This window comes from Branchiostoma floridae, chromosome 4, assembly GCF_000003815.2.
Source record: "Branchiostoma floridae strain S238N-H82 chromosome 4, Bfl_VNyyK, whole genome shotgun sequence".
Taxonomy (NCBI): Eukaryota; Metazoa; Chordata; class Leptocardii; order Amphioxiformes; family Branchiostomatidae; genus Branchiostoma; species Branchiostoma floridae.
The window spans coordinates 23,958,469-23,976,784 of NC_049982.1; the positions used below are offsets into that span (position 1 = coordinate 23,958,469).

Genomic DNA, 18,316 nt, shown 5'->3' on the forward strand with positions numbered 1-18,316 from the left:
TAGGGTTGGATACCAAGCTAGAATACAGTGTTTAGGTCACTAAACAGTTATGGTCACATTTCCAAACCGTGGCCCAGTCGGGCTGCATTCAGGAACGGAAAGTATGATCATACAAAAGACAACAGAATGTTTTAAAAATTAGTCATCACTATAATTAGTGTAATATTATGTTCCTTGAAAAAAAATTCGTCTCTGCAAACATCCCAACCTGGCTCCAATTCGGAAATGTGACTGGAAGAAAAGGAAAATCATTTAGTATAAGTTAACACGCTGGAAAGGCATAATGTACAAGCAAGCTCATGATAATTCCCTCCTCATCAATAAACCCCTTAAGAAAAGGACAGCTCTGAAATTTTTGTTAGAATTTTGGACCTAGACGAAACATACAAAAAGTCATATTGATTTATAGTTTATTCTTCCATGTCAAGTTCTTATGTACTGTACAATATTGTGTAAACCATGTACTAAATTCAGTATGCCAAAATATTACAAAGGTTTTAGCCTAGTTGCTTTCAATATCATGCATGACATGGGCCCATAATGTACTTTTTACTGAAATGAGTACAAAATGTTAGAAGTGATTATCGAAAATTCTCCCTAGCTAGATTTCATAAACGCCCAAGGTAGATTTCATATCATAGTGGTTAGCCCAGTAATGAAGATACAACAGTTCATATTTCATAGTGTTGTGTGTAGCACATCCCAAACCTGCTAGGAGGCTCTTTTTAGTACTGACAACCCAGTGAGTGAGGCCAAGGGCAATACTGACCTGAAGTAACCTGTCCTGTGGTTTGACTCTGAGCCTCTTTGGCGTACGGCACAGTCGGAGTTGGGGCCAGGAAAAGGTAGGCTCAACTAGAATAGCTTTAGATTGTTGTAGTGTGTTTGCGGCTATTTTTGGAAGGTCATGTACTAGACAGATGTCGATACGGAAAGGCTTTGGTCATCCCTCTCACTAACACTATAAACAGCTGACTATTTGGCAGGAACGATCTTCAAACAGATGGAAAGTCCGAATTGTTTCTTTATAATACTCGTGTTTTTTTCCCATCATTTGTAACGTTACTTGGGTGCGTATTTATGTCTACAGGAGACGAAAATTGGATATGGAAAAAGGGACCAATCAGGTAAAGAAAGGGACGTACAAATGACGGGAAAACTGGCTTAAAACATCTGCTTGAAGATTGACCTAATTTCTCCTACTGCCCAGTTGACCAAGATCATATATGTCAGATCGGATAACCTCCAAGCAAATCCACGGTGGCATAATATAGTATCAAACCCACCGTAGGTGCCCGTTTGACTCCCTTTGGCCGACTATACAATGTACTCCTTGGCCAGCTTTGATACTATATTATGGCACCGTAGGATCTGCTTGGAGATTAAGATCAGATAGAATTAGTTCCTAGTCTCTTCAAGCAGATGCAAGTTAGGGACTGAGCATTTTCTGTATTTAGGTACAGGAGGGAAATAAGAAAAATTAAGGAAACTTTCCCCAACAAGCGAAATGCTACATCAGCTTGGAGGTGATATCTCTAAACAACTTGCTCATGATCTCACATCAGCTATACAATAATACATCTGGTGTATCATTTGCAGCCAATAGGTAATTTACCTTTATCCACGGAGTAACCAAGTACTTAAAGTATTGTTTGTACACCCAATAGTGTCTGTACCCCCCATAGTGTCTGTACCCCCAGTAGTGTCCGTACCCCCAGTAGTATTCGTACCCCAAATTGTTTATCTTCCCAGCAGAAAGAGGTAGAATTGCAATAATTGTTGGTATCCGATGTTGTGTTCCCACATGCAAGTATGCAAACATCAACCACACTGATTAGCTGTATTCCTTGATGCCGCCCGTCCACACAGTTGGAGTTACTGTACCTGTGACCATGACGGACACACCCGAGGACGTTCACCACAGACTGTGGCATGTTTTAACCCCTGGTATCCCGAGGGAACAGTCACAGGAGCTGTACCGTACTTGGGCCCCCCTGTATGAACAGGTATGTAGGAACGACTGTAATGTGGAGTGACATTTTGTACTAACAAAAGACATGCATATTAGTAAATAAAAACCCCAATTTGTCTTGTAGAGAGGTTAAGGAGGCTAATTTAAGTGTACTACCATTGAACTAGCCCTCTGCTGTAGTATAGTGATTGCACAGCTGTGTGGCCCAAGGACATGAAGATGGGCACCACCCTATACACCATATGAAGGGCTTTCACTTGCAATGTTTTTAACTCTCACTCTAGGACATGAAGACATCACAGTACAACGGACCCCGTCAGGTAGCCCAGACATTAGTGAAGGCTCTGGGGAGCAGAAGTGATGCTCACATTCTGGACGTAGCTGCGGGGACGGGGTTCGTTGGAGAGGAGGTCTCACACTGGACTTGTCTGTTTTATTGCAAAAATGATAAATTAAAGCCCATTAAATTGCATTAATATTCTTAAAAGAAATGGCAATGGTGCATGGACTTCTACCATTAGTTGCACCTATGTACATTGTATAAGACTTGTGAGTACCTTCTATTGATAAAAGATGTCCCACTGAATTACATGTATTATCATCATGATGGTATTTTAATGTGTACCAGACTTTGTTCATAAAACACCTACTTTGTACTAGTATGTTACTATTAGTCATCGTGCACATGTTTGATGTAATCTTAATCTCCAATTTGCCATTTCTATATTGAAACTTTTTATCTGACCAAGGACGTTATATGAATATAACGTCCTTGATCTGACTGTATATAACTAAGATCATGAGCTTAAGGGGTCAGTTTGCTCATATTATTGCATCACAGGGTGTGTGTGTGTCTGTATCACTGCAGTTACTGTATGTTCTGCCAGGGGGGTGGGAGCATATACCAGTTTCTACACGTTCACGCCAAGGGGGCTAACTCTCTGAGGGGGTGAGTCTGCTATCTCTGATTGCCTTTCTTGTTCAGCTCCAGAAGCTGGGCTTCAGTAATCTGGACGCCCTGGATGCCAGCCAGGAGATGCTGGACATCGCCCAGACCAAACATGTGTACAACAACTTCATCCTGGACTTCCTGGGGACTAACAGGTTAAACATAGAGGATGGTAAGCTGATAGTGGCTCACTTGTTTACCAATTTTTATCAGGTTCATGTAGGATTTACAAGATTATGGTATACTGACAGAGGATGGCCGGAAGATAGTGCATTATGCATATTGCTTAAGGTAGTTAATAGGGTTTAAACTTCAACCTGCAAAGGTAGCACTTTGGCACCAAGTTTGTGTTGACAAATTTGTTTGTATTGCAAACTCAGTTAACCACACACCGGATGATGATGTCACATCCACACAGATTTATTTACGGACAAAGACCCCTACTCTTTTCGATAAGTGTGGTGGGTTCTTTAACATGCTCTCCTCAAACATGGAATTTCTGATATCCTTTCCGAGGGATAGCCCTGATATGACCAAAGCTTAGGCCGGTACTCATTTACAACCAGAGTGAAGTGAGGAAATTCATGTCATGGAAGCCGGCAGGGCCTCTGGACTTTGAACCCTACCATCACACGGCATAGTGCCAATTGGTTAGGGAATATGGCAATAGAAAGAAGGTTAAGTACTGGTATCTAAACCATACCATTCATTACTTCTCCCCAATGTAGTGAAGTGTTGTTTTTTGCCTGTTCATTTGTCTGTTTATCTTGTGACTTCTACAATGTGTGATGCTATCTGTAATAAAAGACTGACTTATTTGCATTGAAGAAAAAAACGGATTAATGTTAACGTTATACCTTTTGTGAAATTACAGACACGTATGATGCGACCACCTGTTGCGGGGCGTTCTGTGAAGGTCATGTGAAGTGTGACTGTCTGGAGGAGCTCATCAGAGTGGTCAAACCAGGTAAGACCACCTTCTCTCTCCCCATGGCCTGTCAAGCTGGGCCCATTCTTAAAGGCTCATTACTAATGTCCACTTCAGAAGCTGAACATCTGTGCTAGACTTAAGATCTAACTTTTACATAATGCATGTATCTTTTGCGTGTGTCTTTGTTGTGATCTGTACATGTGTATCTAGTGCAATAGAAAATTGTACAATAAAGGATTTTGATTTTGTGCTAAGTTTTTAGTAGAAATATAGTCTTTTGGTAATAATGGGTTCCACAGTTGCTGACATCTGGGAGGCATTTACTTGAGCTGTACTGCTGTGGAAGCTGTCTCTAAAAGTGGTGAATTCCATGACCATATATTATATCTATTATCAATCCACAATTCCTGTATGTACCTTAAATCAGGCTATTCCTATTTACCCCCCAGGTGGTTTTGTGTGTGTCGGGATCAGGAAGTTCTTCCTGGAGACAGTGGAGGAGTATCACAAGCTGGAGCCACTCATGGCAGACCTGCAGCGCAGGGGATTGTGGGAACCCGTGTCACGTCACGTCACACAGGACTACTGCGAAGGCTACGACGGAGTCGTCTTTCTTTTTAAAGTCAAGTGATTGAGGATTAGACTGCAGTAATGTAGTACATGATAGGATTTTTTGTCGCATATTAAACGTAACGGTCATCAACAATTAAAGGAACATGCTGTACATCAACTTTTCTGTCACAATATAGCTGATCATGACTTTTGCACAACACTAGTCCAAGACTAGTGAATAGAATGTACCAAATGACTGTCCTACTATGGTTTTTGATGTAACATTATTGCAATACATGTATTTCTAATTTATGACATCCCACAAAGCACATAACTAAAGCGCATACTAGTAGCTATTAAGCATAAAGTTTTGTGAATGTTAAAATTCATTGTGGTGAAAATCAAAAGCGTTAGATGAGAGAGAAAGGCAATTGAGCTGTCATGTGCGCGGGTGAAAGTGAGCTACCCAGGTTTTTCCATTCTCCTATGTAGAGGGACCACAGTCGTGTCGAAACTCCTAGTCTGAGTTAGCTAGCCGTTGGGGACCGTGCGTAGGAGGATGCGTTTTTCAGCTGAAGTAGAGTCCATTCCAAGACACCACACCGGTTTTTCAACGGTATTTGTAATATTTTTTAACTGTCATGAAATTATTAATTGTTATGAACATACAGTAACTGTTATACTCGACAAAGTGCGCATTTTGGATACGGCGCGGGACAACTTTGTGGGGTGTGTGAAGGAGGCAATTTACATCAGGGTCCATGAACCCCCTCTGATCCTTGATGGTGGTAGATTCCGTCTTCCCGCCAAGCTGTTTTACTCCTGACGTCATCATAACACCTGCGCGTTCCAGAAAGTAAGTGCAGTAAATCAGACAAGACATCTGATGAAGGTCGGCGGCATTGACTAAAAATCCGGTGTACCGGTGTTCTTATTGGACCGGTCCGGAAAAATTCGGTGGACCGCGGCCGAATATATTGAACCTATTAGAAAATAAACAGATTATATGATCAGAATTCACACGTTTGGGGGCTTACCGGTCGAAGAAAATGACAAGAGTGAACCAGACTAGAACTTATAGTCATTTCTACAAAGTTTTACAGTCAATCGTACAGAGACAGGATTGCCTTGCAGGATTTAAGAATGCCAGTGGGAGTCAAATACTCCACAACATACGTAATGTGGTACGTTCATATACTGAATCAGGTCCAGACCTGGACCTGATCCTCCGGACCTGGACCTGAATTTTCTGTACCGATACCCCTAATGGTGAGTAACGTTATATCCTAATGTGTTGGAACAAGTCTCAAATTGTACCACTTGGTACGACAATGTTGTCCAAGATCTTTGTTTGTGGTGCCTGACATACACAACAGAACTGTAATACGAAAATACATTTTACGGATGTGACAATGTCTTACTCTTAGTTTTATCAAGGAGGCTAAAAATCACAGGCCTTTGTTTTTTAACCTCCTTGGTTTTATTGACTTTAATTGCTTGGCTACGCCAGTCAAGTGTTCCAAAATATATTTTGAAAAGTCGGGAGTGGCTGGACATCGTAGAAATGTGTTGGCGGTTTAGAGGGAGTCGTACAGCGGTCGCGAATCGTTTTGGAGGATGTGCGCTGAGGATGCAATTTGCAGCCAAAAAGATCAAGGTAACAGTTGCTAAGGTGTCCGATATTTGATATATGAAAAGATAACACAGCATTCCAGACACATGGCGCTCTGGGTGTCGAGTATCTCTCTAACTGTTGTCCAAATATTCGAACTTTTCTGCTCTGGTTATTAGGAAAAGCACAGCTCTGTGTTGTTTCTTGTCAATCCTGATAAAGGTAACGTTACTCTTTTTGGTTATCTTTTAGGTTAACTACCGGTTTCGGTGTATTTCTATGCTCCTTTGTTGTCTATATTAAAGGAGGATCTCGTGCACTTGTCTGTTGATAAACATCCTGAACTTTGTGACGTGCATATCAGATGTTGTCACTGTCACTGTTAATTTCACTGAATGTTCAAACCTGTTGCCGTCTGAACCTCATGTAGCCATCCCTAACCCCACCAAGAAAACAAAGTTTATGTTGTACTTTTGACCCGACTGTTGAGATACCTTGCGTGACAATTAACGTTACTGTCTCACCTGGCACGGGCATTTATTTTCGTACATATTTTTCAGCCCAGGTGAAGTCACGCACGAGCGTACCTGCTGAACTTGGCCACTGAAAACATGGCTAGGGGCCAACTCAGTTTGTTTGGTGTCATGCCGAGCGCATGAGTCATGCATGCGCATTGTATTTTACATATACTCTAAAATAAACCTATAAAACCTGTGAGTAATAGATAAAAAGGATTATTACGTTTTTAAACATCTACTATTTGATAGTCCGTAGCGCAAACGTAACTAAGAAATATTAATCAAGTGTTGGAATTGAATTGATGCGGATGTTATAGTCAGGTGTTGGTTCCGCGTATTTGATAGGAACATAGAGATACAGATGTGAACACTTAGTCACATCGGTCAAAAACAATATTCTGTCGTCAGATGTTAAACTCCGTCACAGAGTAAAAACGGACCGGCATAGTTTGTTGGAGGAAGTTGGAGGACAGATAAAAATATACCACGTGACCATCGGTACCATCCACCATGCATATCGCACCTGCGTACCTGCCCACAAGTACTCTCAACCACCCGTTCCAAACGTCACTCTTCATATTGTTTCTTTAAAAGTGAAAGCACGCAGGAGACAGAGAAACAAGACACTTCAAGACTTCCTTTGTTTCTGAGGCTGCATATCTTCTGTTGTTGGACTTGTTCGGGCAACGCAAGGTAAGGGCAGCCTCCACAAGGCTTCCTACGGGGATACGGATCGTACAATTCGGCAAAAATAGGAATGATTGGCGAGGAGAGTCAGTCCACGCTAAAGTTAACATTCCGTCTGCGTGGAAAGAAGAAAACTATGGTGGCCAAACTCCCCTGACAAAACATTCTCCCTATAGTCAGCGTAGTTAGTCTGGCAGGGACAAAGGTAAGAGGACTTTATTCGTAAACTAAACTATGCGTGTGAGCTTACTATTTATATGGAGGTCACCTCGTCTTTAATAAAAAGGCGCACGTTTCCTTGTTACGTCTTAGGAGAGTTAAGATCTCTCTATAGTGATTTCAGAACTGTGAGAAACACAATCTGCAACCCGTATAGGAATTTTGTTGATACATGCACATGCATATTGTATGAAATGTAATATTTCACAAGACTTTTTGCTGAGAATTGCCTTTGTAGATTTAACAGAAGGGGTGTATGATATCTAAATATCAATGTGTGCATGCACCTTGTTATAAAATACAATTCGCAACAGGTATGAAGGCCAGCCAACCTCTCTTGACATTTCCTTAGAATCATTGTGGACATAAAGGCGTTTAAAGAGAGGCGTCTAGAGGCCATGCCGTGTTCGGTATCTCGCGGCATCTCAGTCTGTTTTATCACCATGGATCGCACCTAATACATTTGTTATGAAGCATACTAAGAACACATGAAAGTATCACGAATTCACATGACATGTGTTTGCTGTCAGGTAAGTCAGGTAAGTAAATTCGTCAACAAATGGAAACAACCAAACAACGATATCCATCACTTCCTGTTTCCTCTTGCCCTGGATGTTTTGACATTCTGCCAGTTTTTGTCCCATGACTGCGTGTTATGGGTTGACAATTTTAAATGGGCCAAAGAAACCGTGGCAAGTTCTTGGTAGTCCTTGTTTAGGGGGACTGATCCGATGATGTGATCAAGTGTCTTGACGCGTACGTGTTGGGGCAAGCTCAGTCTGTCTACTATCCAAGCATAGGTTTGGCTCCGGCTGTTTTTGACGACCGACAAACATGAAGAAAACGGTACAAAATAAAAGCCCGGCAAAAACACGTCAAAAACAGCTAGCCGGAGCCAAACCTCTGGTTCGAAAGTAACATGCATTGGCATAATACCGGCCGTAAGACTTATACCGGCCGATAAAAAATAATGGAATTTAAAGAGATCTACACATGCAATAATAGTTTCTGAGGTATGCACACTTCAGACATCTAGGTGTCCAATACATCATTTACAAAGCATCGATAACGATGCATTCGAAGACAGCAAGGCCAAAAGTTTTCAGTTCATTTTCGGGGCAGGCGAGCTCGTCGTGGGACAAACACACTGTCACGTTCATCGCCATATTTGTAGATAATAATCACATGTGCTCACGGCACAAGACGAGCATGATTCAACAGCAATCTTGAATTTCTTTTGGTGACCTACAACTCGTGTAAAAGTGTGAAGAACCGTTGCATTATCGCCCGGATCTACGACTGAATGGGTCAAATTGAACGTACGCCGCCATTTTTCCCGCCATTTTTAATGCTACCATAGGATGCTACGCCAGCAGTAAAATTTTACGTCATAGCGGTTGTGACGGACCAAAATTAAATGAAAATTCTTGTCAGTATACGCCCATTTTCTCATGACTTTTTGTATGCTCATGCAGGTTTTTGTTTTGTGCAGCTACTAACAGGAAAGGAAGGAACAACAGAGGATGTATAAAGGTACATAGCGGCAGTTAATTGTGCCGTGTATCGTTCGGCCGGTATTTTGTACCCCCTCCCAACCACGCGCCCGTTCTCCGTGCAATTCCGCGGTGTGTTCCAATTACGATATTATGTTTTTAGCAGGACAAGAGAGACAAAATAATATACACAGAAGAAGTGGCAAAGGTAAGCTGTAACAGCAACATGTAACTGGAGAAAATGATGCGTTGATCATTTGCCAAATTAGCATTGCTTGAGAAATTGCAGTAAACCGACCGGTATTATGCCAATGGATGTTACATGCATTTTTAAAACTGTTTTGGTATTATGTTGATAGCTCATTTGATGACGCACAAATAAAATACCAGTTAAGGAAATTAGCAGCTAATCTGCATAATCAATGAGTTAATAAATGCACTTCGTCCATAACAGGACTCTCGAACTCGTGACATATGTAACTGAGGATGCAGATAGATATAATTATGCAAATCAGGCGTAGCGTATGTACAATACCCAAGTCGGTCGATTTTGTTTATCAGTGATCAGTCTACCCATTTCAAAGGTCCAACAAAAAGTAACGAGGTCTATCCCACATTAACAATGCTGTTGTGCAACGGGAACAATAACGTCATTTGCCTTTTGCAAGGAAATCAGTGACACCTGACAAACTATGGGGACCAGGCAGTCTCGTCAACCTCGTGACAATCCATATTCTGGAATGGAAATGGTCGTCTTCAGCATGTCTGAAAATTGGTGAGTGGAACAGCTCGTCATATGTATGCTTACTAATTACTTAGCTGCAGTATCAAGTTCAACCACCAGGAGGGCCCAAATTAAACCAGACCGTCAGGACAACTACACTTACCAATGTACCAAATATCATCGCAATCGCAGGGTTGTGTTCGAGAAATATTACGCAGGAAAAGCACCAAACAGACATGCTACCAAAAGTGTGCGTCCATTTTCATGGAGGTAATGAGCAACGGTTTGCGATGTTCAAGCAGCTGGTGTGCTTGTTTGTCTTGGTGTTTGCTCCGTAGTTATGTGAATATTCCAGAGTGGTAGCCTTTCAGATTGTACGGTGGAAATGGTGTAATAGGGTTAGTTCTCGTCCAATGTTGTAGCAAGTGAAGCATGTTTTGGTGGAGTGGACATTGATGATGTCTTCGTCATCAGTGGCAGATTGGAAAATATCCAGGGCGGGCATTGGGATGCTGCTGCACTGAAGGAAGCCATTCTAAAGCAGCTGGACATACCACAAAAGATGTTGCTGATGACGGTAACCACAGACTACTCACCAACCATGGTAAGGGCCAAGGCGGAAATCTACAGGAGCCGGGCCTGGAGAGTAGCTCTGGGAGTGGCTGCTGTGGGAGGTATGCTGTATGCAGGAACATTCGTCAACGGAGGTGTGTACATATGACATTTATTTACGTTTGCCGTGTAGAGCGGCTTTCTATCATAGCAAGCAGGGCACTAGTCTTAAATCAAAACTGATATTGGTACTTGGATTGATTTCACATATCAAAAAGGACCGTAATACACCTTCAATTTTCCTTCGTTGTACATATAGCTACGATGGTGACGGCAACAGAGCTGTTTAAAAAAGGCTTTGGCCTTCACCAGACCTCGGTGAGAAAGCTGGCTAAGTTGACAGGCAAGGATGAGGGGGAGTTACAACGCTTCGTGGATGACAAGCTGTCTGTTGTTAGCAAAGTTCAACAACTCCTCAAAGGTGAAATCAATGTGAAAACTCTCAGGCAGGCTTTTGTGGCAGCAAATGCTCATCTTGACATCTTTATGACAGCTCTCGCAGTGGATGCTGCCGTCGACGTCGCAGTCCCCTTTGTCGGGAGTCTAGCGATAGTTCCCTTCTCTTTTGGTCTCGCATGGCGCATACTCTGTATTGTCATCGACGAATATGAGCAGTGCGCGCTCGCTTTGCATGATTTTGCTTTCCGTTAGCCTAAACTAATATACCTACGTAGATTTGTTGTCCCTAAATGCATTTAGTTATATTTCAGCCATACATAGTATGGTGAAATATATTGTATTCGTAATGTTTCTTCTTTCTTTCTTTCTTCTTCTTCTTCTTTCTCCTGTCAAATCTTCAAAGTGATTCATCTCCGCCGTTCCTGGACCGAATGATCTGAAATTTGGCACAGTGGTAGAATGGGCCAATACCTTGATGCTTTTTTCTCAGTTTTTTCATATCTGCCTCTAAAATGATTTTATTGAGATTTTTTGGTCAATTTTAGACCAAAACTGTATATTTTGGCCCCTGTACCCTGGTATTACAACCAAATGAGCTGAAATTTGACAGAGATGTGCCTTGATAATGCCCCCATATAAATTCGATAACACTTTTGGTGTACAGTACAACAAAATGCTTATTTTTGCGATTTTTTGACCAATTTTTGACCAAAAAAGGACACTTTTGGCCCCTGTTCCCTGGTATTACAACCAAATGAGCTGAAATTTGACAGAAATGTGCCTTGATAATGCCCCCATATAAATTCAATAACACTTTTGGTGTACAGTACAACAAAATGCTTATTTTTGCGATTTTTTGACCAATTTTCGACCAAAAAAGGACACTTTTGGCCCCTGTACCCTGGTATTGCAACCAAATGAGCTGAAATTTGACAGAGATGTGCCTTGATAATGCCCCCATATAAATTCAATAACACTTTTGGTGTACAGTACAACAAAATGCTTATTTTTGCGATTTTTTGACCAATTTTTGACCAAAAAATGACACTTTTGGCTCCTGTACCTTGGTATTGCAACCGAATGAGCTGAAATTTGACACAGATGTGCCTTGATAATCCCTTCATATAAATTCAATAACACTTTTGGTGTACAGTGCAACAAAATGCTTATTTTTGCGATTTTTGGCCAATTTTTGACCAAAAAAGGACACTTTTGGCTCCTGTACCCTGGTATTACAATTAAATGACCTGAAATTTGGTATAGATAGGCATTAGATACTTGGTAACAAGATTCAAGTAAAATTTTTGACATAAACAACTTTAAAATGATTAATTTTGGCACTTTTCTGAGGGGAAATTTGTTTTCTTTTGGCCTCCTGACGTGACCTTCCGTGACCCCGCACAGAGCCACACCTGTGCGCGTCAGCCGGAGAGTTAATTGAATCAAAGACCTAGCCAATCAGCGAAGAGGAGGCCAAAGGCTAATTAATATTCATAAGCGGGGCCTCATGATCCCGTATATAGCAGTGTTCCCGCCAGGGGGAGCGAAGCCCGCCTAAGGCTCTCGCATTTTAGACTATTCAGAAGGCTTTATATTGTATCAGTTCTTAGGGGCATATCTATGATAATCGCAGCAGTCACTTATAATAACTTCTCTTCAGGAGTTTAGCGTAATACTATTTCAGGTCAAACCGTCAAAGGCAACTAAAAACAAACTTTAACGTTACTGAGTTCAACAGTACTTAACGGTATATTTTGCACCCCTGTACCCTGGTATGAGTAACATTTGGTATAGATAGGCATAAGATAGTTGGTAAAATGATCGAAGTAAAATTTTTGGCATAAAGTACTGTAAAGGGCTTAATTACAGCACTTTTTTTAAGATAGGCATAAGATAGTTGGTAAAATGATCGAAGTAAAATTTTTGGCATAAAGTACTGTAAAGGGCTTAATTACAGCACTTTTTTTAGGCGAAATTGGTTTTCTTTCGTTCTCCATGCCATGACCTTTCGGACGTTTACCCCACAGAGCCGACATCTGCACCTGCGTCTAGCCGGCAGGAAGAGTTAATTCAATTAATGGTTCAGCCAATCAGCGAAGAGGAAAGCGAAGGCTAATTAATATTCATAACCGGGACCACACAATACGTTAACTTGAAGACTCAGACCGTACAGACTTCTCGCCAGGATTTTTTCAAAGCGTCGGACAGGGGTCCGGGGGCCGCCGAATGTCCCAGGCGGGGTCCAGGGGCAGGGCCACTGTGGGGGGGACCCAGGTGGGCGAAGCCCCCCCGGAAGCTCTTGCATTTTAGACTATTGAGAAGGCTTCTTTTATCAGTTTTTTTAGGGCCATATCTACGATAATCGTAGCAGTCACTTACTTCTCTTCAGCAGTTTGACTTTAAAATATTTCGGGTCAAAGCTTCAAAGACAACTAAAACCTCATAAACAACAAACTTTACTTAGCTCAACAGTATACAGAAATATTGTACGGGTTGCTATCCTTAGTTGAAGCGCTTATTTATAGCGCTAGTATCTTCGCTGCGCCGTTAGCCGCCGTGCGACTTTTGTTGACGGTCTGATATCCCTACGTCGCCGCCTCGCTGATATTCCCACGGACATGTTTCAAGAAAAATACCCAGCAAAAAACGCTGTTCTGCGTCAAATTCTATTCTATAAAACATGTGGGACTCAGTGTTACAGTCTAAATATTTTGTAGAAGCACCGCTGTAGGAAAGAAGGTCCAAGCAATGTAAAACATCACGTAGTATGAAGTTCGCTGTCAACTGGCACACAGCACATGACTGTTTGAAACTCTAAGTCTAATCAACAGCCGTGTTTGATTGATAGCCGGCGGTCCCTTGATGAAGTCGGCGAAAGGTGCGTTAGTTAGAAAATCTGCGTTTAGTTTTGATACGTAATTATAAGTTAGACAGTGGCGAGAATGATTATTTTCTCATCAATATTTCTCTTCAGAATTATTTGAACTTAATTGTACATCTAAACAATTGGCTTACCTGTGCAATGTTTATATGATTAATGATCAGTGTACTGAAATCATGTGTAACGTATGGCTCCTAGTCAATAGATCAGCATTTTCTCTATAGTGACCACCTGTCTATAGTGGCCACATTTCCTAGTGCTGTTGTTGTTTGACATAAACTTTGAACATTTAAATTGTAAGTAACTTTAAACTGCCAGAGTTTCAGCCCAATAAAACACTCTCAGCGCCAGGGTATGAACAGACTGACCAGACAGACGAAAATAAATCCTCGAACAAGGTTCAATCGTATCTTCCGGGTCTGGCAGGAAGTTGTTAAACTAAAATAAGAATAGGCTCGATGGCTGATTGCATACAAAGTAAAACAGTTTAACAGTTTTACAGCTTGAAGAAAACAAACGCTCCTACAGTACCTGCACCTGCTTGATTATTATTAAATCGTATGCCCTACTTGAATAAAAAAAGTTCACTGCAATAATAAATGTACCCACATCACAAGGAGCTTATACTTTTTTAAACTTACACCTAGTTATCGTACTGAAAATTGTTAATGACATTACATGAAGTCATTCAACAATTTTCAGTCATGATGAAAATTTTCTGAATGGAAGGTGTGATTATTGTCATTTTCTGAAAAATAGAAGCAAGCTCTGTTTTTACCTGGAATCAATTCACAATACTAGTCCACTTTGGGGGATAATGTACTGTTAAGAGGATGTTCCATTTTTGCGCAGGGGTGATTTGGAACAGTCCAATGTTGCGTGGGAAGGGGTATGGCTGAAATATGCTGTATTTGCTCTTAAGCAAATGTCGGCCTTTCTAGTTAGAAATATACTTGTTTCATACATTATGAATACTCATGCTGTTCGTCCATCAGGTTTGGTATACCTGAAGTGAAACTCCAGCCTTATTCGTGTGGTGTTTGTCTTAAAAAAATTGTTGTAACATTTCATCTAATTATCTATAACATACCAGTAGCAAACGATGTCAGGGCATGTCAGAGGATTCGAATCCAGGACATATGGGTTCCATACGAAACATCCTAACCATTATGCTACGTAGTCTATAGATTATCAATGGCTGTAACTAAAGATATTATCGAGAGATGTGAGGCATGTTCTGATTGGTTCCTAACAATTTAATTCCTGTAAGATTGTTATTGACAGAAAATCCTGTCGATAGCCATGGCCTTCTTAGATTGCATAATCGGATCTTCACCTTCATAATTTCACAACAAAAAAGCTTACCGATCCCAGTTGCCTAAACACGCTGGCTGAAATGCCAGTTTCGTTTTCAAAAGCTCCATATATTCAGTTTATATGTACTATTGTGGAGGATCCGGAAGTAAGCGAAACCACATTGATGTAATACAGTAGCTGTGTTATATTGATATCATTGATGTTATGGAATGCATGAGACAAAGCTCAGGCTATACAGTCTGCCAAACAGGTATGTTGAGAATTCTTAGGAATAATTGGTTTTGCTGTTACATGTATCACAAAATGATCACACACATGTATTTGTATGTAAATGTACTTGATGATAATGTAATGTACTTAATTACTTAATAAATACTCGGAATGTGGTAAAACCTTTACAATCAACCCCTTATGTGCTGTTTCGCCTGTTATACCGGCAATACTTATACAAATACCGAAGTCGTTTTAGGATTTCAGACACGACACGGTAACGTTAACGTAAGTTGCAAGTAACAACTCCTATGAGGTATATTAGCCCATGTAACTTAAACCATTCTTGCTTTCTATAGGGTCTTGGATTTGGTTGAAATATTGTTTTACATCCTAACCATGTAACTGTTATAGCAATAAAGAACAAAATAATTTGTTTTGCTTACTCCAAACGTTTTGTCATTTTTGGTTCGTATGTGAATTCTGGAGATAAAAGTATGCTTAGTTCGAACAGAAGCACGGGACTACAGCCCTCTTGCCAGCGAGAAAACGATCTGGTTTTGCAGCAACCTCTTCAAGTCATCGTGGACTTAAAACCACCATGGAAATGACCAACCACAGTAGTCCGTCAGGAGGTGACCCTCCTTCCCAGAAGTAACCGACCAAGTTGAACAACGCAACTTTGTATCTGTCTGTTTGTTTATCAATGGATCTCTTTCTCTTTCAAAATGCTGCAAGGTGTAGGTCACCTAACAGTGCAAATTAGACTTTGACGCTAGGAGAGCTGTTTGATGTGCTCTGGGCTGAAATGACACGCCTTTGTGTTGACGTTAGTTGTTTACACCGTCATCTATTGGCGGGAAAAGCTCCTGTTATGCTATGTTATGTTATGTTATGTCACTGTGTAATAGAAAGTGACGACTGAGTGTAATTAAAAGTGGACACAATACATATTAACGTTACACAAAAATAACTTATATCAGGCGGATTACCAGTCTATTTCCAACTTGCGACGTCAAACCAAAACATTGTTGCACAGGTAGAAATCCTGGTTAAACATCGGCGTTTCATGCAAGCAAACAGATAAATACGAGTACAAAAAGCCTGGAATCTCTACCAGTTTTGGCGCCCGCATAAAGCTGTGAACCCGATGATTTCCATACGCCATGCGGTGCAGTTTGGATTATTTCTGGATCATTTCAAATGCTTGTACAGCATTTGTACAGTTGACAGAATGATTCTGTCGTCAGTGCGTTTTTTCCCCACTGTTGACACAATCATCCTCGGGCCTGTCCTACCCGCTAGTCTCTGACGCCAAAGTGTAGTACGCAACAATAACGATAGCTACTACAGCCCGTTCAGATGTACTACGGCCCGTCCTGTCGTATACCATACTCTCCAAGCAGGGGGTGATTGGGGAAAACCGTGACCTTTTTTCTTAAAATTGTAGTACTGTTATGCCGTCTTTTTCTGTCTGTACGGTCGATTTCATCAGCCGCGGCGGCTCGTGAATTAGCACGGTCCTGTCCGCCAGCCTGCCAGTGTAAGGTCTACAGTACCGTACTGTACAGTCGAGGGCTCGTCATGCAGAGAATGTCATGTGTCTACATGCGGGGTGCTGACTTCATGAAGGCCGACATCACTTTACGTTAGATTCGTGAAGGCCATGTGATCAGTGACTAACTCTGCATTTTACTTTGGCATTTCCTAGTGATATCTCTACATACTTCAAAGTTATGTCAAATTGAAGATCTTAGATTCAGGTTCGAAAGCCAGTTTAATAGCTCAAGGAAATAACCTCCTTGGATAGCTCAGTATGCTTTTCTTTATTACTGTTCTTGCCAATTTGCTGTTCCAACGTTGATTTTGATTCCTGCATGCAGCGATTACTTGGCTTGCAGTCTCCTTCCCGAAACTATATAGCGGCGAGCGAGTTTGAAACTTAAGTTGTGCCAAACAAAATATAGTTGCGCGGCAATCGGGTATTTCGAACTTTGCATGATATCAGGTGACCTGCAGGATAGTTAATCATGAGGACTTCACGTGAACAACACATGAACAAACGATAGATGCAAACGACCCCATACCTGCCAAATGTCGACCTCAAGTTTACGAATGATATGCGAGAGAACAGAACTGCGTACAATACTCTATTTCATGGCGGTAATATAACCGCTTCCACACGTCAGAACGCCGGGTCTAACACAAAAGGTTGCCTAGACCACCTCGCTGCCTTTGAGTTGCGTGGACAAAGCAAGCAGGCGTCCATGACAATGCATTGCTTGTATAAATATACCTGTTTTTCTGGGTGTTGGTGTTACTAGTACATAATTACTACTACTTTCAACCTACCTGGAGGCATTTCCAACCACAAAGCACTTCCAGTCAGAGTCAAGCACGAGATATCTGACGTCCCATCTGCAACACATCTTTAAAGGGACCACAGTGGTGAGTGGAAGAATGAACTTGATTATTAATAAGCTTCATTGCAAGGGTGTACTAAATTTAAATCCAAATAAAGTCGGTTATGATTTTAGAATAAGTTTTTAGTTATAGTAGCTCCTTATTTATCTTTATTTATTCTCTCCAACCAGGAAGAAATATGTCATTAAATGTTATTTGAATTTGTTACCGAAGTGTTTAACATCGACAGTGTTAAACCAAATGTTTTAGAACGCAAGAAACGAACATGAATAATCTAGTCTAGTTCTTGTTCTGCTTGTTTTCTTAACAATTTCATAATTAGATGGGCTGTGAAGTCTTACACTATTAGACAATATTCAATATTGAATTATGTTTGACTCAGTTTATAATTGCCCAGTTCGTCTCGTATGGCACTGTTTTAAGGAACTTCTTGGTGCACGTAAAATAGCATATTGCAGTAGTTCAGAAGAACATATTCCAAGTCGGACATCTCATAGGAAGCTGTAATCTGCTTGAACAAAATATTGAACAAGTAGGCCACAGCAAGCAAAGTTTATGGGTGACATCAGCTCGCTAATTAATTTTCACCTGATTTTGAAAAAACACAAATGGGAAAAAAATGTCGTGTGGTAGCCTTGATTGTCCGAATGCACTTGTGGAAGGAACACTTTTGAGGCACCTGTAGCCATGACTATAGTTGCAGAAGTGAAACTAGTTCGATAGTAAAAGTGGCACCAATGTGGAAGCCATGACTAGTTGTCAACCTTGTTCGGTGAAATCAGTCCACCACACTAGCGTCACTTTGTGCACCGCTGG

At 41.1% G+C, this 18,316-nt stretch overlaps 2 protein-coding genes across 2 annotated transcripts; both read left to right on the plus strand.

The window, feature by feature from the left end:
- Nucleotides 1-689: 689 nt before the first annotated feature.
- Nucleotides 690-4,582, plus strand: LOC118413664 (demethylmenaquinone methyltransferase-like). The gene is made up of 6 exons (XM_035817191.1): nucleotides 690-845; nucleotides 1,870-2,006; nucleotides 2,257-2,382; nucleotides 2,958-3,093; nucleotides 3,796-3,888; nucleotides 4,302-4,582. Exons 2-6 carry the CDS (start codon nucleotides 1,893-1,895, stop codon nucleotides 4,481-4,483), a joined length of 651 nt encoding a protein of 216 aa, XP_035673084.1. The 5' UTR covers nucleotides 690-845; nucleotides 1,870-1,892; the 3' UTR covers nucleotides 4,484-4,582.
- A 5,556-nt stretch (nucleotides 4,583-10,138) lies between these two features.
- Nucleotides 10,139-10,945, plus strand: LOC118414593. Its single transcript, XM_035818751.1, has 2 exons — nucleotides 10,139-10,364; nucleotides 10,529-10,945. The coding sequence occupies exons 1-2, from the start codon at nucleotides 10,220-10,222 to the stop codon at nucleotides 10,918-10,920; spliced, it is 537 nt and encodes a 178-aa protein (XP_035674644.1). The 5' UTR covers nucleotides 10,139-10,219; the 3' UTR covers nucleotides 10,921-10,945.
- Nucleotides 10,946-18,316: the final 7,371 nt, after the last annotated feature.

What these genes read in the sequence shown, in the direction of transcription:
- LOC118414593 (XM_035818751.1), top strand. Translation starts at nt 10,220, where the DNA reads ATGTTGCTGATGACGGTAACCACAGACTACTCACCAACCATGGTAAGG. An exon ending in AGGAACATTCGTCAACGGAG is followed by an intron (nt 10,365 to 10,528) that starts GTGTGTACATAT and finishes TTGTACATATAG; the next exon opens with CTACGATGGTGACGGCAACA.
- LOC118413664 (XM_035817191.1), top strand. Translation starts at nt 1,893, where the DNA reads ATGACGGACACACCCGAGGACGTTCACCACAGACTGTGGCATGTTTTA. An exon ending in CGGGGTTCGTTGGAGAGGAG is followed by an intron (nt 2,383 to 2,957) that starts GTCTCACACTGG and finishes TTTCTTGTTCAG; the next exon opens with CTCCAGAAGCTGGGCTTCAG. An exon ending in CAGGTTAAACATAGAGGATG is followed by an intron (nt 3,094 to 3,795) that starts GTAAGCTGATAG and finishes GTGAAATTACAG; the next exon opens with ACACGTATGATGCGACCACC.